Source organism: Myxozyma melibiosi, assembly GCF_037950935.1.
Source record: "Myxozyma melibiosi strain Phaff 52-87 chromosome Unknown BZA70scaffold_1, whole genome shotgun sequence".
NCBI classification, from domain to species: domain Eukaryota; kingdom Fungi; phylum Ascomycota; class Lipomycetes; order Lipomycetales; family Lipomycetaceae; genus Myxozyma; species Myxozyma melibiosi.
The window spans coordinates 1,639,244-1,658,111 of record NW_027042915.1 but is presented as its reverse complement, the minus strand read 5'-3'; the positions used below and the strand labels follow the sequence as shown (position 1 = coordinate 1,658,111).

The 18,868-nt window shown below is 46.5% G+C and overlaps 4 protein-coding genes across 4 annotated transcripts; 2 read left to right on the top strand and 2 right to left on the bottom strand.

Annotated features, from left to right (window-relative positions):
- Positions 1–188: 188 nt before the first annotated feature.
- Positions 189–1,599, top strand: BZA70DRAFT_233735 (FAD dependent oxidoreductase; the record flags this gene model as incomplete). The annotated part of the gene is made up of 3 exons (XM_064910272.1): positions 189–866; positions 926–1,353; positions 1,428–1,599. 3 exons carry the CDS (start codon positions 189–191, stop codon positions 1,597–1,599), a joined length of 1,278 nt encoding a protein of 425 aa, XP_064770728.1.
- On the bottom strand, positions 1,362–4,055 carry BZA70DRAFT_22406 (uncharacterized protein). Its single transcript, XM_064910201.1, has 2 exons — positions 2,432–4,055; positions 1,362–2,370 (listed from the first exon to the last, which is right to left on the bottom strand). Exons 1-2 carry the CDS (start codon positions 3,792–3,794, stop codon positions 1,826–1,828), a joined length of 1,908 nt encoding a protein of 635 aa, XP_064770727.1. The 5' UTR covers positions 3,795–4,055; the 3' UTR covers positions 1,362–1,825.
- A 576-nt stretch (positions 4,056–4,631) lies between these two features.
- Positions 4,632–5,771, bottom strand: BZA70DRAFT_287042 (uncharacterized protein; the record flags this gene model as incomplete). Its single annotated transcript, XM_064913920.1, has 1 exon — positions 4,632–5,771. One exon carries the CDS (start codon positions 5,769–5,771, stop codon positions 4,632–4,634), a length of 1,140 nt encoding a protein of 379 aa, XP_064770726.1.
- A 903-nt stretch (positions 5,772–6,674) lies between these two features.
- On the top strand, positions 6,675–7,580 carry BZA70DRAFT_22403 (uncharacterized protein). The gene has a single exon (XM_064910200.1). The coding sequence runs from the start codon at positions 6,963–6,965 to the stop codon at positions 7,416–7,418; it is 456 nt and encodes a 151-aa protein (XP_064770725.1). The 5' UTR covers positions 6,675–6,962; the 3' UTR covers positions 7,419–7,580.
- The last annotated feature ends 11,288 nt before the right edge of the window (positions 7,581–18,868 follow it).

Below are 18,868 nucleotides of genomic sequence, written 5' to 3'. Positions count from 1 at the left end.
TAAACGGTTGGGATGTCTTAATGCGGGGTGATAAACGACTCCCGCCTATTTTTTCCAGGATAAGGCGTATCACGTGAAAACGCCGATAACATACATGAGTCTCATCGAACCAGATACAGCTGAAAGCGTCCGGATAGACGCATCAGTCTCGTTGAAGATTACCGATCTATAACGGTGTGAAATCAGGAATGGCTCATCCATTTACTAAATCTAGCCGGATCGCCGTTGTGGGAAGCGGAGAGTTTGGTTTGTCAACGGCGTATTACCTACTCCAGGCCGGCTACAAATCGGTCACGCTTTTTGATCGGACACGCCCTCCGGTTCCGGACGGTAGCAGCGTTGACATCTCGCGAATTGTGAGAGCTGACTATGACGATCCGGTGTATGCGAGGATGGTGGTTGAAGCGCTGGAGCTATGGAAGACGACATACAACGATCATTACTATCCTAGCGGACTGCTGTGCATGTGCCCGACAACTAATCCCAAGTATTTGGCTGATTCTTTGCCAGTAGTGAAAGATCTAGGCCTCCCTGTCACAGAATTCTCATCCGGGAAAGCAGCTGCTGACTACTTGAGCCTCTCACAAGATGCCTTGTCGGGTTTGGCAGGATATTTGAGCCACGAAGCGGGATGGGTGTACGCGGCCAAGGCGGTGAAGCAGTTATTTGAGATGTGTCTAGATCAGGGTGCCATTTTCGTTGAAAAGGCTGTCGCCGATTTAATCTACGCGGAGGACGGGCATTCCGTTACTGGCCTAAAGCTGGAAGGCGGCGAGATGTTCCAAGCGGATGTTGTGATTGTCGCATGTGGTGCTTGGACCGATACGTTAGTCCCTACCGGTGAACGTCTGCTTGCAACCGGCCAGGTATGTATTACGCTGCATCTGACCATCTTTTCTTGAGACTAATGAGAAGCGTCATATAGCCTGTTGCTTTCGTTAAGCTCACCGAAGCTGAATACGAGAAATATAAGCATCTTCCGATTTATATCAACTTTGAGTCGGGATTTTATGTGTTTCCACCTCACCCCGATTCACATCTGGTCAAAGCTGCAAGGCATTCATATGGCTATACGAACTATACAGAGGTTGAGGGCGGTCAGCGGACAACTTCTGTGCCCCCGCCTGTTGCTTATGCAAGAGGCGAGCAGCCTCTTCCTCGTACTAACTTACCCAAAGATACCAATGAATGCATTCGTATAGGTCTTGAGCAATATCTCGGGTCCGATATTGCCTCGAGATCCTACGATAGTGCGAGAGTGTGCTGGTATACTGATACACCAACCAAAGATTTTCTCTTCGATTATAAGCCCGGAGTTAAGAATTTATTTGTGGCTTCTGGAGGTAGCGGACAGTAAGTGAATTAAGACACCCTTTGAAGTCTATTGTTCTCATTCATCGCCAATCAAAACTAACAATCCATCGCAGTGGTCTCAAATTTCTTCCCATAATCGGAAAATACGCCGTAGGCTGCTTCGAGAGATCGTTAGACAAATCGCTGCTCGAAAAATTTAGTTGGAGAGAAATTCCAAATAAATTGGAAGACAAAAGCCGAGGAGGAACTCCTCTGATGAGTTTAGAAGAAGCAGAAGAGGCATAGAAACACGAAATTCACTCTTGCAAGTCCTCGATACATAGATCTGCCTCGATCAAACTTTTTGACAATTGAAATCAGACGGAAATCAGACGATAAGGCTAACCCATTGATTTATTATATTATTAACATCTGAAAGCGAGTCAAATACTAGGAAAAATTGTTATCGCACAAGTGACGACCTCCTGCTGGTAACTTTTGATAATACATGATTACCACTTCGTTTGAATTCCTAAACAAAGTCTTGAAGCATAACCGAAAACTCTGCTTCCTTTATCTCCTCTGGAGACAACCTGTCATTACCGCGCTCTTTAGTGTCCTGATCTTCCTCGTCATCAGAGCCCATGCAGCTGCCGCCCCGTGTAGCTTTCCCTTGAATGATCTGAGGCCATTTGGTACCATAAATACCGGCATGTCTGTTGCATCTCAGACACACCAGAGACTGATGACTGGTTTCATATTTTTGAACGTAATTAAAGCATATAGAGTCAAGTTTCTCCAAACTTCCTCTGTTCTTTTTAGAACTCCGACTTGCAAGCACGAACCGGGCGCGACAAGATTCATTTGCACATCTTCGAGTCTCAAATGGTGGCGTGACACCCTCCCAGTTCACCTCAATCTGATTTGTTGGAGTTTTGTCAGAGTCAGCGGCATCAACACTATAGTCTGAACTTCCCCAAAACGCGTTAAAGAGAAGTTTGCCACGTTGAGTGGAGCGAAAATTTGAGAAAGGAAGAGAATCCTGAGACTCGATGTCGGAAAAACTATCGCTTGTGGCTAATATCTGTGTCAGTCGCTGTAATCAAAATAACAACACTTGAAATTCAAGACAACATACCATCGCTGTTGGTTCCAGAAACGCTTGCAGGTGGAGTCGGAAGACTTTTCAGGCTGCTTCTCGACTTTGGGGCCCGATTTCTGCTGTTATTGGAGGGCTGTCTCAGCGTGCTCCGACTGTAATGCTGAACGCGAGATCGTCGAGGTTGTGCATCAACGTTCTCGATCTTCACCCTGGACTTTGCAGATCTCTTGTCGGCTTTCGTCTTGACCCGCGTCTTGCATCCGACAGCCCGAGTGACATCTTCGTAATCACGCTTGACTGAAATAGAGACACGTTCTCTAATTCTGCTCGAGCGACGTCTACTTTCATCGTCTTGCTGTGCATGCTCGGAATGAGAAGCTAATGAATTTGTGGCAGTCGTCTGATTGATGTTCTCGGAACGCTCATTTGTTGAGCTGATAGAATCTGGGTGTTTCATTTCCAGTTGCTCCAAGCGTCGCCGCTTATGTGCTCTCGTGCGATGTGTTTTCACACCCTCTCCCTCGTTTTCAGACTGAGAATCAAAATCCTCATCTGTACTAGTATCATTATCGGAAAATACTTTCGTATCAGATGAAGCTGAGCTCATGCTTGACTTTGGGGCACCGAAAAACCCTCTTCCCTTCTTCTCGCATGTCGCGCACATACATTCGCGGTTCTTTTTGCCAAAGTAGTTTTCAGCATACGACACTGTGATCTCCTCGCCTAAGTTGATTTTGCGTGTTGACATAACTGCTACAACCCCATTCCCACCCTGCGCAATGAAGCGGCAGTTCGGGTCACAGTCGTGATTGACAAACCGGCAAGGACCCAGCATTAGGCAGGATTCCCCTAGACGGTGCGAGTAAATGATAGAGAAATCACGGCTCAGTGCGGTACGGTCATGCGAAGAAATGGCGACCATTTTTCCGGCTAGATGACGGATCATTGTCCCAGACTCTATCACGGCGCGGGCAATAACGCAGGCTTCGGATCGGCGCGACACTGCACGATAACGATCGGTGGTGCCAAGTTCAAAAGGCACCGACGGGAGGTACATACTCAAATATCGGCGCGCATGACTTTCAAACTCGTGAATCAGACGTGGCGTGCCGGTATGTCCTGCAATGTATGATTTGATTGTTGGTAATGCTAGAAACTCGCGCAGTAGGGAAGATACACTGGGGTCTGAAAGATGTCGTCGAAGGAGGCCTGATATCACGGCTGTCGGTAAGCCTCTAGGAGGACGGCGGCCCGAGTGCACTTTACGAACATCAATCCAAAAGTAGAGAGAGTCTACCAAGATGAATGTCAAATAATCATCGAACGTAGACAAATGGGTCGACCGAAATGCCGCGCTGCTTTGTTTCGAGGGGGAGCACTGGGACGCAACAGTCACCATTGTCGAAAGAACGCTGCAGAACACCGCAAAAAACAATGATAAGGCTGTTGTGTTAAGTAGTATGATCTCAACAGAAAATGATGAGGATGAGAGCTATTGGAGAGTGCAAATACAGTGGCCGTTCACTGCCATTGCAGAATACACGCTTGAACTAGCCAGCCAGCCATCTCGGACAACTCACTAAGCGTGAGGCTCAACGCTCAACATCCAAGCTAAGCAAAGTCTACATCGCAAACAAGATGATGATGATAAATCTATGCAAACAAGATGTTCAATTGGATTCAATTGCAATTCATAAAGTTTTATTATGTAGCTTTGCATACTTTCGATTTAACTCGTTTGTGAATTGTGGATACAGATCTTTCCAAAAGATCAAATATATGTAGTATCGGGGAGCCTTTTTGGCAAGTAAGAAGTGACTGCAAGAACAAAAACCAGGCAAGCATTAATAGGACTTAATAATAGAAAAGATAGGAAATATAAGAAAAAGAATAGAAAGGTGCGACGAAAACAAATGAAGTGAAAACTCCGGCCCAGACTAAGAAAACAAATTATACTAAGAGAAACAAACTTGGATGGTTCATAAGCCTGCCACTTAGGCCGACAATTTAGAATTCTGGAGCATAGAATAAGAAAAGACAGAAAGGAAGAGAAACCGTGGGCTAATCTTCCGAAGTAAAGTTTCTTTCAAAGAAAAAATGGACATAACGGGGCAAAATATAAAAGTGTGAACATAGACAACCAAGAAAGTAATATAGAAAAATGCAATATGCATCCAAAACCGAATATATGAGTGATTGAGAGGAGTCATCAAAACTGTAACTTTTGGCTTCTGTGTTACTCTAGACTGACCTTGTCCAGCCAGTTTAGAAGCATCATGGCCTTGATAAGGTTTCCTTTGATATCACAATGCACACCATCCAAGGACACTGACTGAATAGACATGTTCCATGTACCGAGAACGTCGTAGCCTCTATCAGGAAGAACGTCGTACATCGAAGTCTCAAAGAGCATGAGAGGCTTGTTTCCTTGGGTTAGAATGAACGCATCGGCCTTCTTCGGACCAGCAGCATTGGGGGTGATGAATAGACGGGGGAATCGCTTGACATCTTTCTCATAGTCAGGCAGTTTCTGCTTCACCACCGATTCGGCACGATCGAGGTAGTTGAGAGTCGCCTGAACGTCAAGATCATTCCACAGACCATGACCGTATATGAACGCAACCTTCTCGCCTTCGGGAACACCGACTAGATCGCTTCCGTAACGCTCAAGCTCATCGTCAGGTTGGGGATAGCGAACCTGAAGATTGATAAAAACATTGACCTTGTTGGGATCACAGGCGAAAGAGTTGGGATCCCACTTGAGGATGTCTCTGGTGGCGTAGATGGTTTGGAGAGAACAGGACTTGACGTTAACCTGGGCATTGCAAAAGCACTCGGCCTTTTCCTGATCGTTGAAGTTCCATTGCGTGACTCCTCCGTAGCCGAGATCTTTACGCAAAAGAACATAAAGACCGCCGAGCATCTGGCGCATCATGGAATCACCGACGATGGAAACACGATCGAACCTCTCGAGAATAGCGCAGGACTCCTCGGTGGTGAACCAACGCATATCACAATCACGGGGCATGTAAGGCGCATCAATTCCAATGCGACCACCGCTAGACATGGCAGTAATGAGAGACTGCTTATCGGGGCATAGAGGTTCGAAGGGCTTGTGAAGCTCGAGCGACGAGATCTTGCACACATCTCGGTAACGGTACTCGGCGAAGGCGTCATAATTGTCGCGAATATTATGAGCCGGGGAAGTTTCCAGATCGACAGCTTTGGATGCGCTTTTCTGAGCAGCTATGGAGGCGGCATGGATAGCACCAGCACCGGGAACGGCGGGAGAGAAGAAAAGGAATTTGAGGACGAAGAGAACAAGGAGAGCTCCCACGACGTATGTCGTTCCCGTGCTCGAGTTGATGCGATACATGGTTGTGATACGACTCGGCAGACAAAGGACAGACAAAGGAGGAGGAGAAAGAAAGAGGGAAGGAGTGGAGAGACGAGGGACGAAAAGGGAGAGGAGGAGGAGAAGAGAATGGGATAGCAATACTGGCCGGAGAGCTTATTTATTACGAGGATCCAAAGTCGCCGGTGGCTGCACAGAGTCGGCCTGCAGCACATCAAATCAGCCAAGCCCCAACCCTGATATACGCTGAAGAGAAACAGATGAACGGAGGTTAGGGCTCGGTTGGGGAGTGGACCGCACGTTAAAACGCTCGGAGCGGCAGCCCCGAGTATAGGTGCAGCCCGCAACGGCGCGGTTGGCACAAGACAGAATGCGGACGCAACGCTCATGAGCAGAAGTCATCGATAAACGGGATGCCGAGAGCAAAAAGAGAGAGAAATGGCTAGTCGTAGCAGTAGTAGCCGAGAGAAGGGCAAAATAGCAGGGAAAAGATTACCCGATTGTTTATTCCTTCATACTTCCTATGGAGCAAGCGTATAATTAAACTATGTTTTGCTGCACAGAAACCACGTCGCCTATTCTCGCCATCGACTCTCTCACGAGTAGCCTGGTGAGGGGAACCGAATAGATTCGACATGTGAAGCAGTCGGTCGACTGCTTTCGGTATGCTCAGATCAATTAATATCTTTGTCACTGGCAACTCCTAACGGTTTCTCTCCTAGAATTGCCTGTCCGCAACTCGTGTACGTTAATTGCCCGTCCTGCTGTCTTCCATATCACATCTCCAAATGCTTTTCATCCTTGCTCTCACAGAAAAGCATAGAAAGGCGCTCTATTTAAACCTAAAAACGATGTCGTAGAGCTTTGGATTGACATACAGTCCGTGCCGGCTGCCTTTTTCCTGAAATAAAGCAATTTCTATCCTGGTGCGCGGTGTCGCGAATGTGTGGCACTTGCGCCAGTTCTATGGATCGACCCACCGCTGTTGAGGACATTTCTTCGCCTAATGGGTTTCCACACAAATCCTTCTATGAGGAAGCAGAATATACGCTGTCTGGCACCTCCAAACGACTATTTTTCACCGCTGGAGAGTGCTATCTTTGTTCTCTTAGTTCCCATTAACTGCGCGCATAGACAAGACTCGTCCGCTCCCATTCAAGTTCGAGCACCCGCACGGCTAAACCCTCTAACCCACAGAGGTCAAAGCAATCTATGCCAACGGTGGCAAGATTAATCGACTTGAAACGGGACGAATTCATAAACTCGAAACCACATCAGGGTTTGAGGCTCATCATGCGCGCGCGCTCATTCATTCTCTTCCTCTACTCGCCCGACCCTGGGCATCGATCATGGCTGCCAGCCGCTCTCCAGTTATGTTTTGGGGTCTCTAAGTTCTGTAGCTTTTGTTTTGTTTGCTTCCGCGCGCGTCTATCTCGAAGCTACAGAACGACTTTTATTTTTAATGTTTTTGTCTTTGTCATTTCGTTTCGGTTAGATTGGTCTGTTCTGTTCTGTTCTGTTCTGTACTGTTCTGTTCCGAAGTTTGTCACCTATCTCTCCGATGATGGCTGCTCAGGAGGCAGACTGAGAATTTTTTCTGTTACTTCTTCTATTGGCGGTTGGGCTCCTGAGTTTTTTAAGGTTGTGTGGCAGTTTGCTATATTTTAGGTGTAAGCGAAGAAGGGTCTGGAGGAGCCAAGAGCGCTTAGAGCGTACTTCCACCAAATTGAGTTGGACTAGTGTAACTGTAAATCCTCCTTCTGTAAGATCTGCTTCATGCTGCCATTGCTCACCTCTCGCTGTCCCGCTTTCCTGTCGAGAAACCCCACGCTGTCCTGGGCCATGTCCTGAGCCGGACTAAAGAATCATCTTTTTCATCGTCAGACCAATTTACGACTTATCATCGGCAGCGGTCCCGTCCCGATGCCTACGATTTATAGACTTTTGGTTCCTCTGTTAGCTTCGGCTTTTGTAAATGGTTCTGTAAGCTTGGTCATAAATCACTCCAGTCACACTGAGTATATCGATCACAGGTTACACATCTTGTGTCCTCAAACCGTGCTAAAGAGATTTCATCCCTGTGCCCCGACTATAGTTCTATTAAAAATTGCGCTTTTGATGATGAGGTAACCGGTTGTCTCCGGACACTGTACTAACCTGACGGAGGCCCAGTAAATAGCGTAGGCACTGATACTAGCAGTATGGGGCAAAAATATCGGCTCCTCAATCGCATCTCTCTCAGATTCTCTGCCTTGTTTATATATGTCCCAGAGCCTGCTTTCCATCGATCGATTGCGCATCAAAACGCATGCAGAACTAGACTATAATGACTGGCTGGACTGATATTCTAGATATAAATAGAAAACTGATTAATATTCACAATTCACAACTCAGCTCACCAAAGGGGCCCATCCATCTCTATTTGCGGACGGAGGCGCTGCCTTCTAACCACCGTGTATGCCTTTGCGTGCCTTTGATCAAAGCAAGATGGTTGCGATCTATCCAAAACTGCCTTGGTATTGCTGTCAATGAAGCTGGGAGAGTACGCGCTTAGCAACGAACACAGGCACGCCCTCAAACTGTACTCGCAACAACCGCTCTTTACGTCTTCTCCACAATGACGTCGAAGGCGCGTTATTCATGGTAGGTTCCTTATAGAGAAAGTAAGAGCACATTTGCCGGCTCGGCCTCTAAAATTTTCAAGAAGGTCTTCTCTTCTTTGCCAAGCAAGCTATATCGGTTTTCTGGAGATTTCTCAAAAGTTTGACATGGAGATGAGCTTATAATGGATTAAACATTGCTTCGTGAGTTATAGATATATCTAATATCCTCTCTGCTCCTTTTGTTATATATCACCGGGGAAAACATTGAAATTTTGTCTATCAGACTCCAACGATGTATGCCTAGCTATGCTCATCGAACAATGACGCTCCTTGATAACTCTCCATTAGTTCCGGGGTGTGATCAGCTTTCAAACTTATCCTTAAGAATTTTGAGCATCTCCTGTCGCACCGTTTATATTATGAGATCCGCAGGTGTCCTATATCAAAGCAATTGACGACAGAGCCATTAGCTCAACGCCAAACAACGACAGAGGCATATTATGTCACATAAAATCCGTCCTGGCGCGTTCCGAACATTCCTCACAATCTTTTGACCTGACAGAAAAGACACCTTAGGAACTTGTCACCAGGAGCAGGGATGTCGGTATATAAAAACAAGGACTGCTAAACGGGACCATTTATTTCTTTACACATGTTCCTGCTGTCTAAAAGCACCTGGACAAGCCTCGGCGCGCCCCTATTCAAGCAAAGCTGCTAAGAGCTATCAAGCCATCAACTAGCTGTCTGAAACTCACTCAGCAGTTTCCATTCAGTGGCTCCGCTTTGCTGCCAACGAGAGCAATCGCGCTCTGACTTTAGCAGCTCAAGCAGCCTCATCGCCAGATAACGCCAGTGATGACTACTCTTTGCGCTTTCTCTATAAGATAGTCTATTACCGCGCTCTCGATGAATGGAATACCAGGTTTCAAGCCCAACTTCACAAGAACTATGAAGGCGAACCTCGATTCTCAGTTTACAAGCTCTTCGTGATTATCTCGCTCAGCGTTGCCGGCTGTATTGTGAGCTTCCGCACCGGATACGGCTTTTTCAACAGCTACTTCGCAAAATTCGGCAAAGAGACACGTCATTCTCCAGAGTGTCAGTGGATTTTCTCAGCAGTCAATCAAGCAAATGGTTTTTTCTTGTCGCAATCACAGAGATTAACGAAATATCGCCTCTGAAAGTATCCCTACTTCTGAACGCTCGCTTGATCGCATTTTATGGACAGATAATGATTTTATGCGCTACTAAAATATCCTCAGAAAACAGATATTGGAACTGGTCACCAGTATCAACCACACATCTTTCTTACTCAGAGTCAGAAGGGTGTATTGCGGATCAATCTTTTGATGGATTTGAGAGCAGAACTTGGTAATCTCGAGATAGATGAGCGGCAGTAAGGACGTTGACAGAAATGAGCTTGGATGGTTATTATCGACCTTTCACCTTCTATTTGAAATATGTTATATTTCAGAGATTCTAATCTTTTATTTGAGATATGATATAACATGGATATCAACCCAGTGGCGCTCCCCCAATGGGCGGCGAATTTTCATGCACATATTTATCTGAAAAGAATAGATACGCAACCACAACATGTTCAGTCAATTAAAACTACTGGAATACTGTAGAGAGGACATTCCTGCGTATCTCTTATAAGTGCACGCATTATGTCCTGTCCCTGCGCAAATGCATAGCGCCATTTGTTCAGCTCAGCAATTCTTTACTCTTTGCCCCCTATGCACATTTATAGCTGTGCATTGTTCGCATTCCTCATATTACGTTATTTCTGTTCTATCATGGATCCTTTTTGCCCTAAGCGTGGCTTCTTGGCTATTTGACGGTTGCAAATATCAGAATTTGTCTCATGAAGCTACAGAGACCTAGACTTCAATGGATGAAGAGAATTTGGATGTCATACCTCTTACATATTGGCCGAAAGGTATAAAAAGCGGAGCTAGAGGGCTTTCCTAATGATTATCCATGTAACTTTGTACCAGTGCGGAAGCCTCTGGTAATTTGAGTGGTCTTTTGGGTACCCAAGAGTAGTACTTCTGGTAAGGGCCTCTGGTTCCAAGATGTGACGCCCTTCCAACCACCCGGACGAGTCTCGAACGTCTCCTGCTGCGCCTCATGGGAGATGGTTCCAGACTGGATCCAAAGTCCGCCTTGAATGTCGACTAGACTACTTGTTCTATACTATCAAGCTAGATGTTCAACCCCAAACGACCACTGAGACGTTCAATGTTGGCGAATATCCCCCCTGGCGCGTCCTTGACATCTCTAACAGGCTTGAGACATTACCAGAAAGGGGATCTTGAAAATCATAGACGAGGGCTGTGATGTCTACACTCGTTCATCTTGAAACGCCGTGAACAACGCTGTCGGCTCGGCTTCCACTATCGAGTATGGACGGCACTTCATGCATGATAGGTTTGGCTTTTGGAGCTCTCAATCTGATCTTTACTCTGCGGCGATAACCGCCCTAGCAAAGTCCACAACTTGAACATCGGACATCAAAACAAAGACTGTCAAACGAGGCCATCCACTTCTGTATTGATGTCCCTACGGTCTTGAAACGCCTGGAGAAGCCTCGGCGCGTCTCAAATCAACGCCAAGCTACTGTGATCTATCAAGCAATTGATCGACTGTCTGAAACCAACACTAAAGTCTCTATTTATTGGCTTTCCTCTGCTATCAAAGGTGAGGGCAGCAATTTACGCCCTGGCTTCAGCAACTCAAACAGCCTCTTCGCCAGACCGCGTCAATCATGACTGTTCCTTGCGCGCTGATGATGATGATGATAGATCTCTGTTTGAAGTCCGTTGCAACAACTAGGTTATGACAGACTATCTCGCCCTTCTCCAATATATGATAAAACAAAATAGATCCTAAGATAGTGTCACAATAAAAAATAAACCAATAACAACTAAATCTCCAAGGCAAAAATAACACAAAGAAATTTTGCAAAATTCACTAAACATATTTCAAAAAAAAAAGATAAAAATCCAAAACAAATCCAAAACAAATCCAATAATAACCATCCGAGCTATCAAGTTCCTTAAGCGACCTCACTGCTACTCACCCATCTCGAAATTTGCAAGGCCCGCTCTCAAATCCACCAAAAAAATGATTCATAAGTCATCCCTCTGATTCTGAGTTAGAGACTTTTGCTGATGACACCAGTGACCAGTGCCGACATGGATCTTCTGAAGATAGTTGACAAGTGCAGAAAGACCTTTGGCTGTCCATAGAATGCGATTGAGCGTGCGTTCGGCGATAGGGATATCTCCAAAAGCGCTAGTTCGTTCATCGCTGTGATTGCAACATGAAAGAAGCACATGCTCAACTGACTGCAGTGGGATTCCACACCAACATTCTGGGGAGGCACGAGGCTCTTTTCCATGCTTTGAAGTAGCTGTTGAAAAAGCCATGTCCAGTCCGGAAGCCCACAATACAGCTGGCAATGCTGCGAATGATATGTGCAATGGGCTTGTCAATAGAAAGTCGAGGCTTGCCTTCATATTGATAAGATTCTGATTGAGGTAAGATTCTGATTGAGGCGCGGCTTGAAACCTGGCATTACATTCCTTAAAAGCGTGGTCATCGACGAGATTTTACAGAAAGCGCAGTTCCAGAAAGCGCAGTTCCTTGCGCTTTCTTTATAAGCTAATGGATGACCTCGCTCTTGAGGAATGGAATGACGAGCCTCCATCAGATTAATGTGAATATCAAGGCAAACCTCGATTCTCTATTGAGAAGCCCCTTGTGAACATCCCTTGTAGCGTTGCCAATGGTATTGTGAGCTTTCGGACTGGACATGGCTTCTTCAACAGCTACTTCGCAAGATTGGGCAGAGAGCCTCGTATTTCTCCAGAGTGTTGGTGTGGAATCCCACTGCAGTCAGTCCAGAATGTGCTTCTTTCTTGTCCTAAGCACAGAGTCGAGCGAAATATCGCCTTCAAAGGTATCCCTATTGCCGAATGCACGCTCAACCGCATTTTATTCTATGAACAGACAAAGGTCTTTCTGCACTTGTCAAATATCTTCAGAAGACCCACATCGGCACTGGTCACTGGTATCATCAGCAAACCTCTCTCACACAAAGCCAGAGGGATGAGTTATGGATCAATACTAATTTTCTGGTGGATTTGAGAGTGGGCGTCGCCAATACTGAGGAGTTGGAGTAGGAGACAAGAAAGTTGATAGCTCGGAAAGTTTTTGTTGAATTTGTTTGGATTTCTATCTTTTATTTGAAATATGTTATAACTAGTGAATTTTGCGAAATTTTTTGGTTTTATTTTTGACTTGAAGATTTATTTGTTACTGTGACAGGAACTTAGCTATTTTGTTGAATCATATAGTGGAGAAGGGGGAGATAGTCTGTCATAACCTAGTTGTGGCAACGGATTAAAACAGAAATTTATCACCATCATCAGTAGTTTCCTTAGGGTTTCAGTTTTCTTCAAGGAAACCTTGATCCCACTGCATGATGGAATACAATTTTCAACAATTTGATAAGCGCAGAAAGACCTTTGTCTCTCTATAGAATGCGGTTGAGCATGCGTTCGGCTATAAGGATACATTTAAAGGCGATATTATGTTGATCTCTGTGCTTGTGACAAGAAAGAAGTACATGCTGGACTGACTGCAGTGGGATTGCACACCAACACTCTGGAGAAGGACGAGGCTCTCTGTCAAATCTTGGGAAGTAGCTGATCAAGCTGCCATGTCCTGTCCGGAAACTCACAAGACAGCTGGCAACGCTGTGAGGGATATTCACAAGGGGCATGTCAAGAGAAAATCGAGGCTTGCCTTCCTATTTATGAAAGTCTGATGGAGGTGTTGCTTGAAACCTGGCTTTTGATTCCTTAAAAGAGAGGTCATCCACTAACTTATAAAGATAGCGCAAGGAACAGTCATGATTGACATGGTCTGGTGGTGAAGCTGCTTTGCATCACTGAGGCCAGGGCGTGAATGAGGCCTACGGCATTGATAGCAGAGCAAAGCCAGTAAATAGAGACTTAGGTGTTCAGCTGAATGACGTTGTAAAAAGTTTAAGAGGATGGGACATAATGCACACACTTGTAAAGAAGATGCAGAGATATCTTCACTATATTGATGATGATGATAAACCTCTGTTTCAAGTCTGTAAAAAATATTGAATCTCCACTTTAATTTTTTGATAGTTTTAGTTAATGATATAACCCGTTGTTGTTGATTTACTACTATTTTTATAATGGGTATGGTGCTGTGTTATCATTTCCTTTCAAAACGTGTATGTTTGAAACTGTCTGGAACCCTAGTGATGTGTGAATCTTATGTGAACAACATCATAATTCACCATCATCAAGCCAGTACAGCCAGACTGGAACCACACTGAGTAGGGTCTATGAAGCATGTCCCAGGACAATCGTTTCTCTGCCAGACCACTTGTGTAATATTGTTGTGAGGAGACTGTAGGGTATCTAGGGTATTTAGGGTTTCAGGGTTTCAGGGTTTCCAGGGCTAGATGTGTTGATGATGATGATCAATCTTTTTATTTATAATCCATATCGCCTAGTCCTTATTGCGTCGCATCCCTTTGTAGCGACATGCTTCCACATAACAAACTAACCCTTCCCTCCTTTCACCAAAACATTGATAAAAATTCGATCCCCACAACTCGCAAGAACAATCAAACAAGTAATATGGCAGAGGAAAGCTCGTCCTGGGACGGGCCGCCTGAAGCCTACTCGAATCAGCCCCAGTCAGAGTGTACTGACCTGGTGGTGGCTCCAACCAGAGAAATGTTGAGGTTTTTGCCCTCAACTCCGACTCCAATTATTGGCCTCAAACGCCAGAAACCATCGGAACAATCGCCTACGCCGCCTCGTCCTGGTCCTCAAGCGATGCAGGAGACTGGATTGCCCCCTCTCCTCGAAAATGGGGACCCGGAAGAGGCTCTATTCGCTGAAAATGAATACAACGCGGACCACCAATCATCGGATTTGCCACCGGATGGACTGGCTTCTACGCCGCCCCATCGAATCCATGAAAGCGCGGAAGCGGGATCTACTGAATCTACGAACGCCAAGGACTACGAAACCATCTCGAACGACCTAATTGCCATCGAATCTGACGAAGATGCGATGTCTGAAGAAGGTGAAAATTTTTCCGCTTCTCCAGATGATCTGACATCAACACCCCAACCGACACCTGACCACGCCTCTGAGCAGGCTGGCCAAGATGCAGAGCCTTTGTTTACTGAATCTCCTTCCATTGAGGACCGCCTTGCCAATATGGAGCGTACCATTGAAAGACTTCAGGCTGAGAATACTCGGCTTAAGGGAGCGGTTGAAAAATTTTCACCCCCCAAGAGCATCTCTGAAAAAGATGCTCAATTTGAGAAGTTGGAGATGCTCTTTGAAGCAATTCCTGATGGGATGCAACTGCAGCTGCCACCTAACCAATTGTCTAATGTTATTTCGATCATTGCCCAGCTTGTGAAAGTATATGGACTCGACATCACCGGAGTGATTAACCTTTTGAAAGCCCTTAACGACTCTAACGAGAAGCACGCCATGGATAGCCAGGAAGAGGAGAGACAGGCCTCTTCAGCGAGCCCCAATACTGACGCCAATGCAAGGATTTCCGCCCCCAAAGCAGGAGCTAAATCAGGGACCCAGTCAAGCGCGCGAGCCAGCAATGTTGCCTCTCAATCCATTGCTCGCAAGCCAATTTCATATGCCTCCAAAGCTGCTGCTAACGTTGCTAAGACGGGAGCAACTTATACGTCTACTGCAGCAGCTGGAGCTGCGAACGCTCGCCCTTCCGGTGGAGAAGAATGGAACACTGTCAGCTCGTCCAAGGCGCGTCGAAACAGGGCCAAGTCTAATGCAGCAGCGCCAGCTGCACAGACGTCAAAGAGAGTCACTCCTTCTCCTTTGATTTTGACCCTGGCTGCACCTGCCGGCAGCATCGACGCTCGCTCCTTCCGCACACGAGTCAATAGTGCATTGAAGGATGCGAAAGCGCCTGATGAGATCCGCCTAGCCAACGTGACTCTCAGCCAGCGACAGAATCTTCTTCTCCATCCGAACTTGACTACGGAAACTGATATGTTCCTTGCCTACAGGGAGATCTTCAAGCAGGAAGCTGAAGCGGAGGGGCTCAAAGTCGAGAGCGTGGAGATCCAGGAGAGCTGGCCAAAGGCGGTTATTCATGGCGTTAGCTTGTTGGATTACCCCGACAATGACGATGGACTCAAGTTTCTTCAGGAGGAAATTGAGGGCTTTAACAAGGGAATCACTTTGAAGACTAGACCCTACTACTTGGGAGCGGATGAGACCCGAGAACATAAGGCATTTGGATCGGTAGTTGTGGCTTTTGCTACCAAGCGTGAGTTGGAAAAGGTTCTGGTGACAAAGGTTCAGCTGATGGGCCGCTGGCTCAGGACGTCTAGGTACACTCCTTTCAGGCCGATCGATCGATGCTCGAGATGTCAGTCTCTTGGCCATCAGCAGACCCGCTGCGCCCACCCAATCAGATGCGGAGTCTGTGCCAGCGGGCATACGACTCAGCAGCACCGCTGTGGTGATTGTGGGCAGCGAAAATGCGAGCACACCTTCTTCAAATGTGCCAACTGTGGAGGCCAACACGCCGCCTTCGACGACAAATGTCCAGAGTACATCAAAGCAAGGGACAGCTGGTCACGCCGCTTTGCCAGACAGCAGTCCGACGAGATGGAAATGGACTCGGAATCCTCGACTTCGACTCCTCCAGAAACCTCTCCCTCGACCGATGATTATTCGACACCCTCCCCTTCCACCGACGCCCAACAACTCAACAGCGGAATGCACCATGAATAGTTACAACCCAACGCCATATCAAATTCGAATCATTCAACACAACACAGCTAAAGGCTCCGTGAACATGATACAAACCTTCGAGGACTACAAAGACACTGCCGACATTATGATATTTCAGGAGCCAGCCTTTGATACAAGAGCCAGGAAACCTCCTGACCTTGGGTGCTTTGAACTATGCCAGCCAATCACCAGCATCCCAGGTCGGCCACAGGTTCTCACATACAAGAACACCAACAACCCTTATCTCAACACACGGCCTGCATACGAAGGAATATCGGACCACAACTACATTCAAGGCACCTACATTTCGACGGAGAAGATCCCCGAGTTTCTCCTCTTGAACATCTACAATGAGCAAATTCGCCAATCTTCTGATCCCTCATTCACGGTTGAACGCTCCCTGGTCAACTTTGTCCCACCAGCTCGCACAATTATGGCCGGAGACTTCAACGCTCACTGCTGGCTGTGGGATTCTGGCGTGCCTAGACAAAAGCATCATGAGGAGTTGGTGGCATACATGCACAGGCACAGCTTTCAGCTTCTCAATGAGCCTGACAAAATCACCAGAATCGGAAACCCTAAGAATGATGAGCGCTCTTCTGTCATTGATCTTACTTTTGCTACTAGCAGGATGATGGATGAGATTGAAGATTGGGCAGTTTTAGAGAGGGAAGGTACGGGATCTGATCATGAAGTCATTCATTTTTCTGTTATATCAAATGACTTGAGCCCGCCAACAAAAGAAGAAGTTTTGAGGCGGAATTTGAAGAAGATTGATTGGGAGATCTTTAACGCTGAGCTCAAGGCTCTTGGCGCTGAATGGATGGAGAATATAAGGAATGATAATACTAATATTACTAACAACAGTGAAGAGCTCTCAGAATTCCTCGCCTGCCAGCTGCGCGACATCATCAGACAAGCGGTGGATGCTTCAGCACCTTTACTGCGAATCTGTGCGTGGTCGAAGCGTTGGTGGAACGACGAAGTGCAGCAGGCGGTCAAGGACTTTCGACGAGCCCGCAATCGATGGTACAAGGACAGGGACAATGTGGCGAAGTGGGAGGAAATGAAATGCCTCCGCTCACGTCGCAACAAGACAATTCTGAAAGCTCGAACAATTATGTGGCGAGATTATCTGGAGAATTTGGCTGGGACTGAGGTGTTTGGGGTACTGAAATATCTGAAACCGCAGTCCAGCAACCAAACTCCTGATCTGCAAAGGCCTGAGGGAGGAATGGCAACGAGTTTTGAGGAGAAAAGCCAGGTGTTTCTTACCTCAATGTTTCCAGCGCCGCCTGTTTTTGAGCCATCAGAGACTGCCGGCAGCGTTGATCAGCATCGATGGGAACCACTGCAAGAAAGTGAACTTAGAGATGCAATCATGGACTCGAACCCCAAAAAGGCGCCGGGTCCTGATGGTCTTACCTTTGCTGTCTTGAAGAAGGCCTATCAATCGATCCCTGACTTGTTTTTTCATGTCTTTCGAACGCTGCTGGACTCTGGCCATCACCCTCGTGCCTGGCGCGAGGCGATCTGTGTACTGATTCCAAAACCGCACAAACCAGACTACTCTGTTGCGAAAGCGTACCGGCCTATTTCTTTGCTGAATTGCCTCGGAATAATCTCAGAGAAAATCATGGCAAATCGGATGGCGTTCATTGCAGAAGAGAATTGTCTCCTGGATCAGTATCAGATGGGAGGTCGAGCTCAGCGATCAGCGGTGGATGCAGCGATGCTTCTGCTGCACGAGCGTCAGCTTGCAAAGTTGAGAGGAGAACAGACTACAGCACTCTTCATTGATGTTAAGGGAGCCTTCGATCACGTGTCTCGCGAGCGGCTTCTTCAGACGCTTAGAGAGATGGGATTTGCAGCTCAAGTGACGTCATGGGTGGCTCAATTTTTGACTGGGAGAAGTATCGCCTTTGCTTTTGATCGCAAAGTGGGAGAGATGCAAGCTGTGTCAACCGGTATTCCTCAGGGATCACCGCTGTCTCCGCTCTTGTTCCTTCTCTATTTGCGCCCTCTATTTTCGAGGTTGAAAGCGAAACACCAGCTGGTCTTTTGTCCTAGCTATGTTGATGACGTTGCGCTGATTTATTCCAGTAAGTCGATCGCAAAAAATGTTAAAGAATTGACTAACGCGCTCGCGACGGCTGTTGAATGGGGCAGAGAAAATGCCGTGGCCTTTGACGACAGCAAGTCCGAGCTTATTCATTTTAGCAGCTTTCGGAAACGACCAACCGACACTTTGAAGACTCCTTCCGGCACAGTACTCAAGCCGGCGCGCGTCGTACGCTGGCTAGGTGTTTTCTTGTTGCAAATTGTCTTTGCCAGTGGAAGTTCCAGACATATTGAAGTTGTCAGAGTTATCCATTGATGATGATATTCCTTAAGTGTGCTTTGATAGATAATATGATATGTTGTTGATTGAATGATATGTACAAAACAAGGGAGGGAGCTGGTCAATATATAGACAAAATAAGTTCATACAAAATTTATACAAAGTTCTTCAAGTATCATCTGATCAGTCATCTGACCAGTCATCTGATCAGTCATCTGATCTTTCCAGATCATTCCAGCTCCTTCCAGATCCTTCCAGCTCCTTCTAGCTGCTTCCAGTTCTTTCCAGTTCCTTCTGGTTCCTTCCGGTAGATTCCAGTTGCTT

Bases quoted from the DNA above. Each gene is read 5' to 3' on its own strand.
- BZA70DRAFT_22406 (XM_064910201.1), bottom strand. From the start codon at position 3,794: ATGGTGACTGTTGCGTCCCAGTGCTCCCCCTCGAAACAAAGCAGCGCG. The intron at 2,371-2,431 runs GTATGTTGTCTT...CACAGATATTAG, and splicing joins TTCTGGAACCAACAGCGATG to CCACAAGCGATAGTTTTTCC.
- BZA70DRAFT_22403 (XM_064910200.1), top strand. From the start codon at position 6,963: ATGCCAACGGTGGCAAGATTAATCGACTTGAAACGGGACGAATTCATA.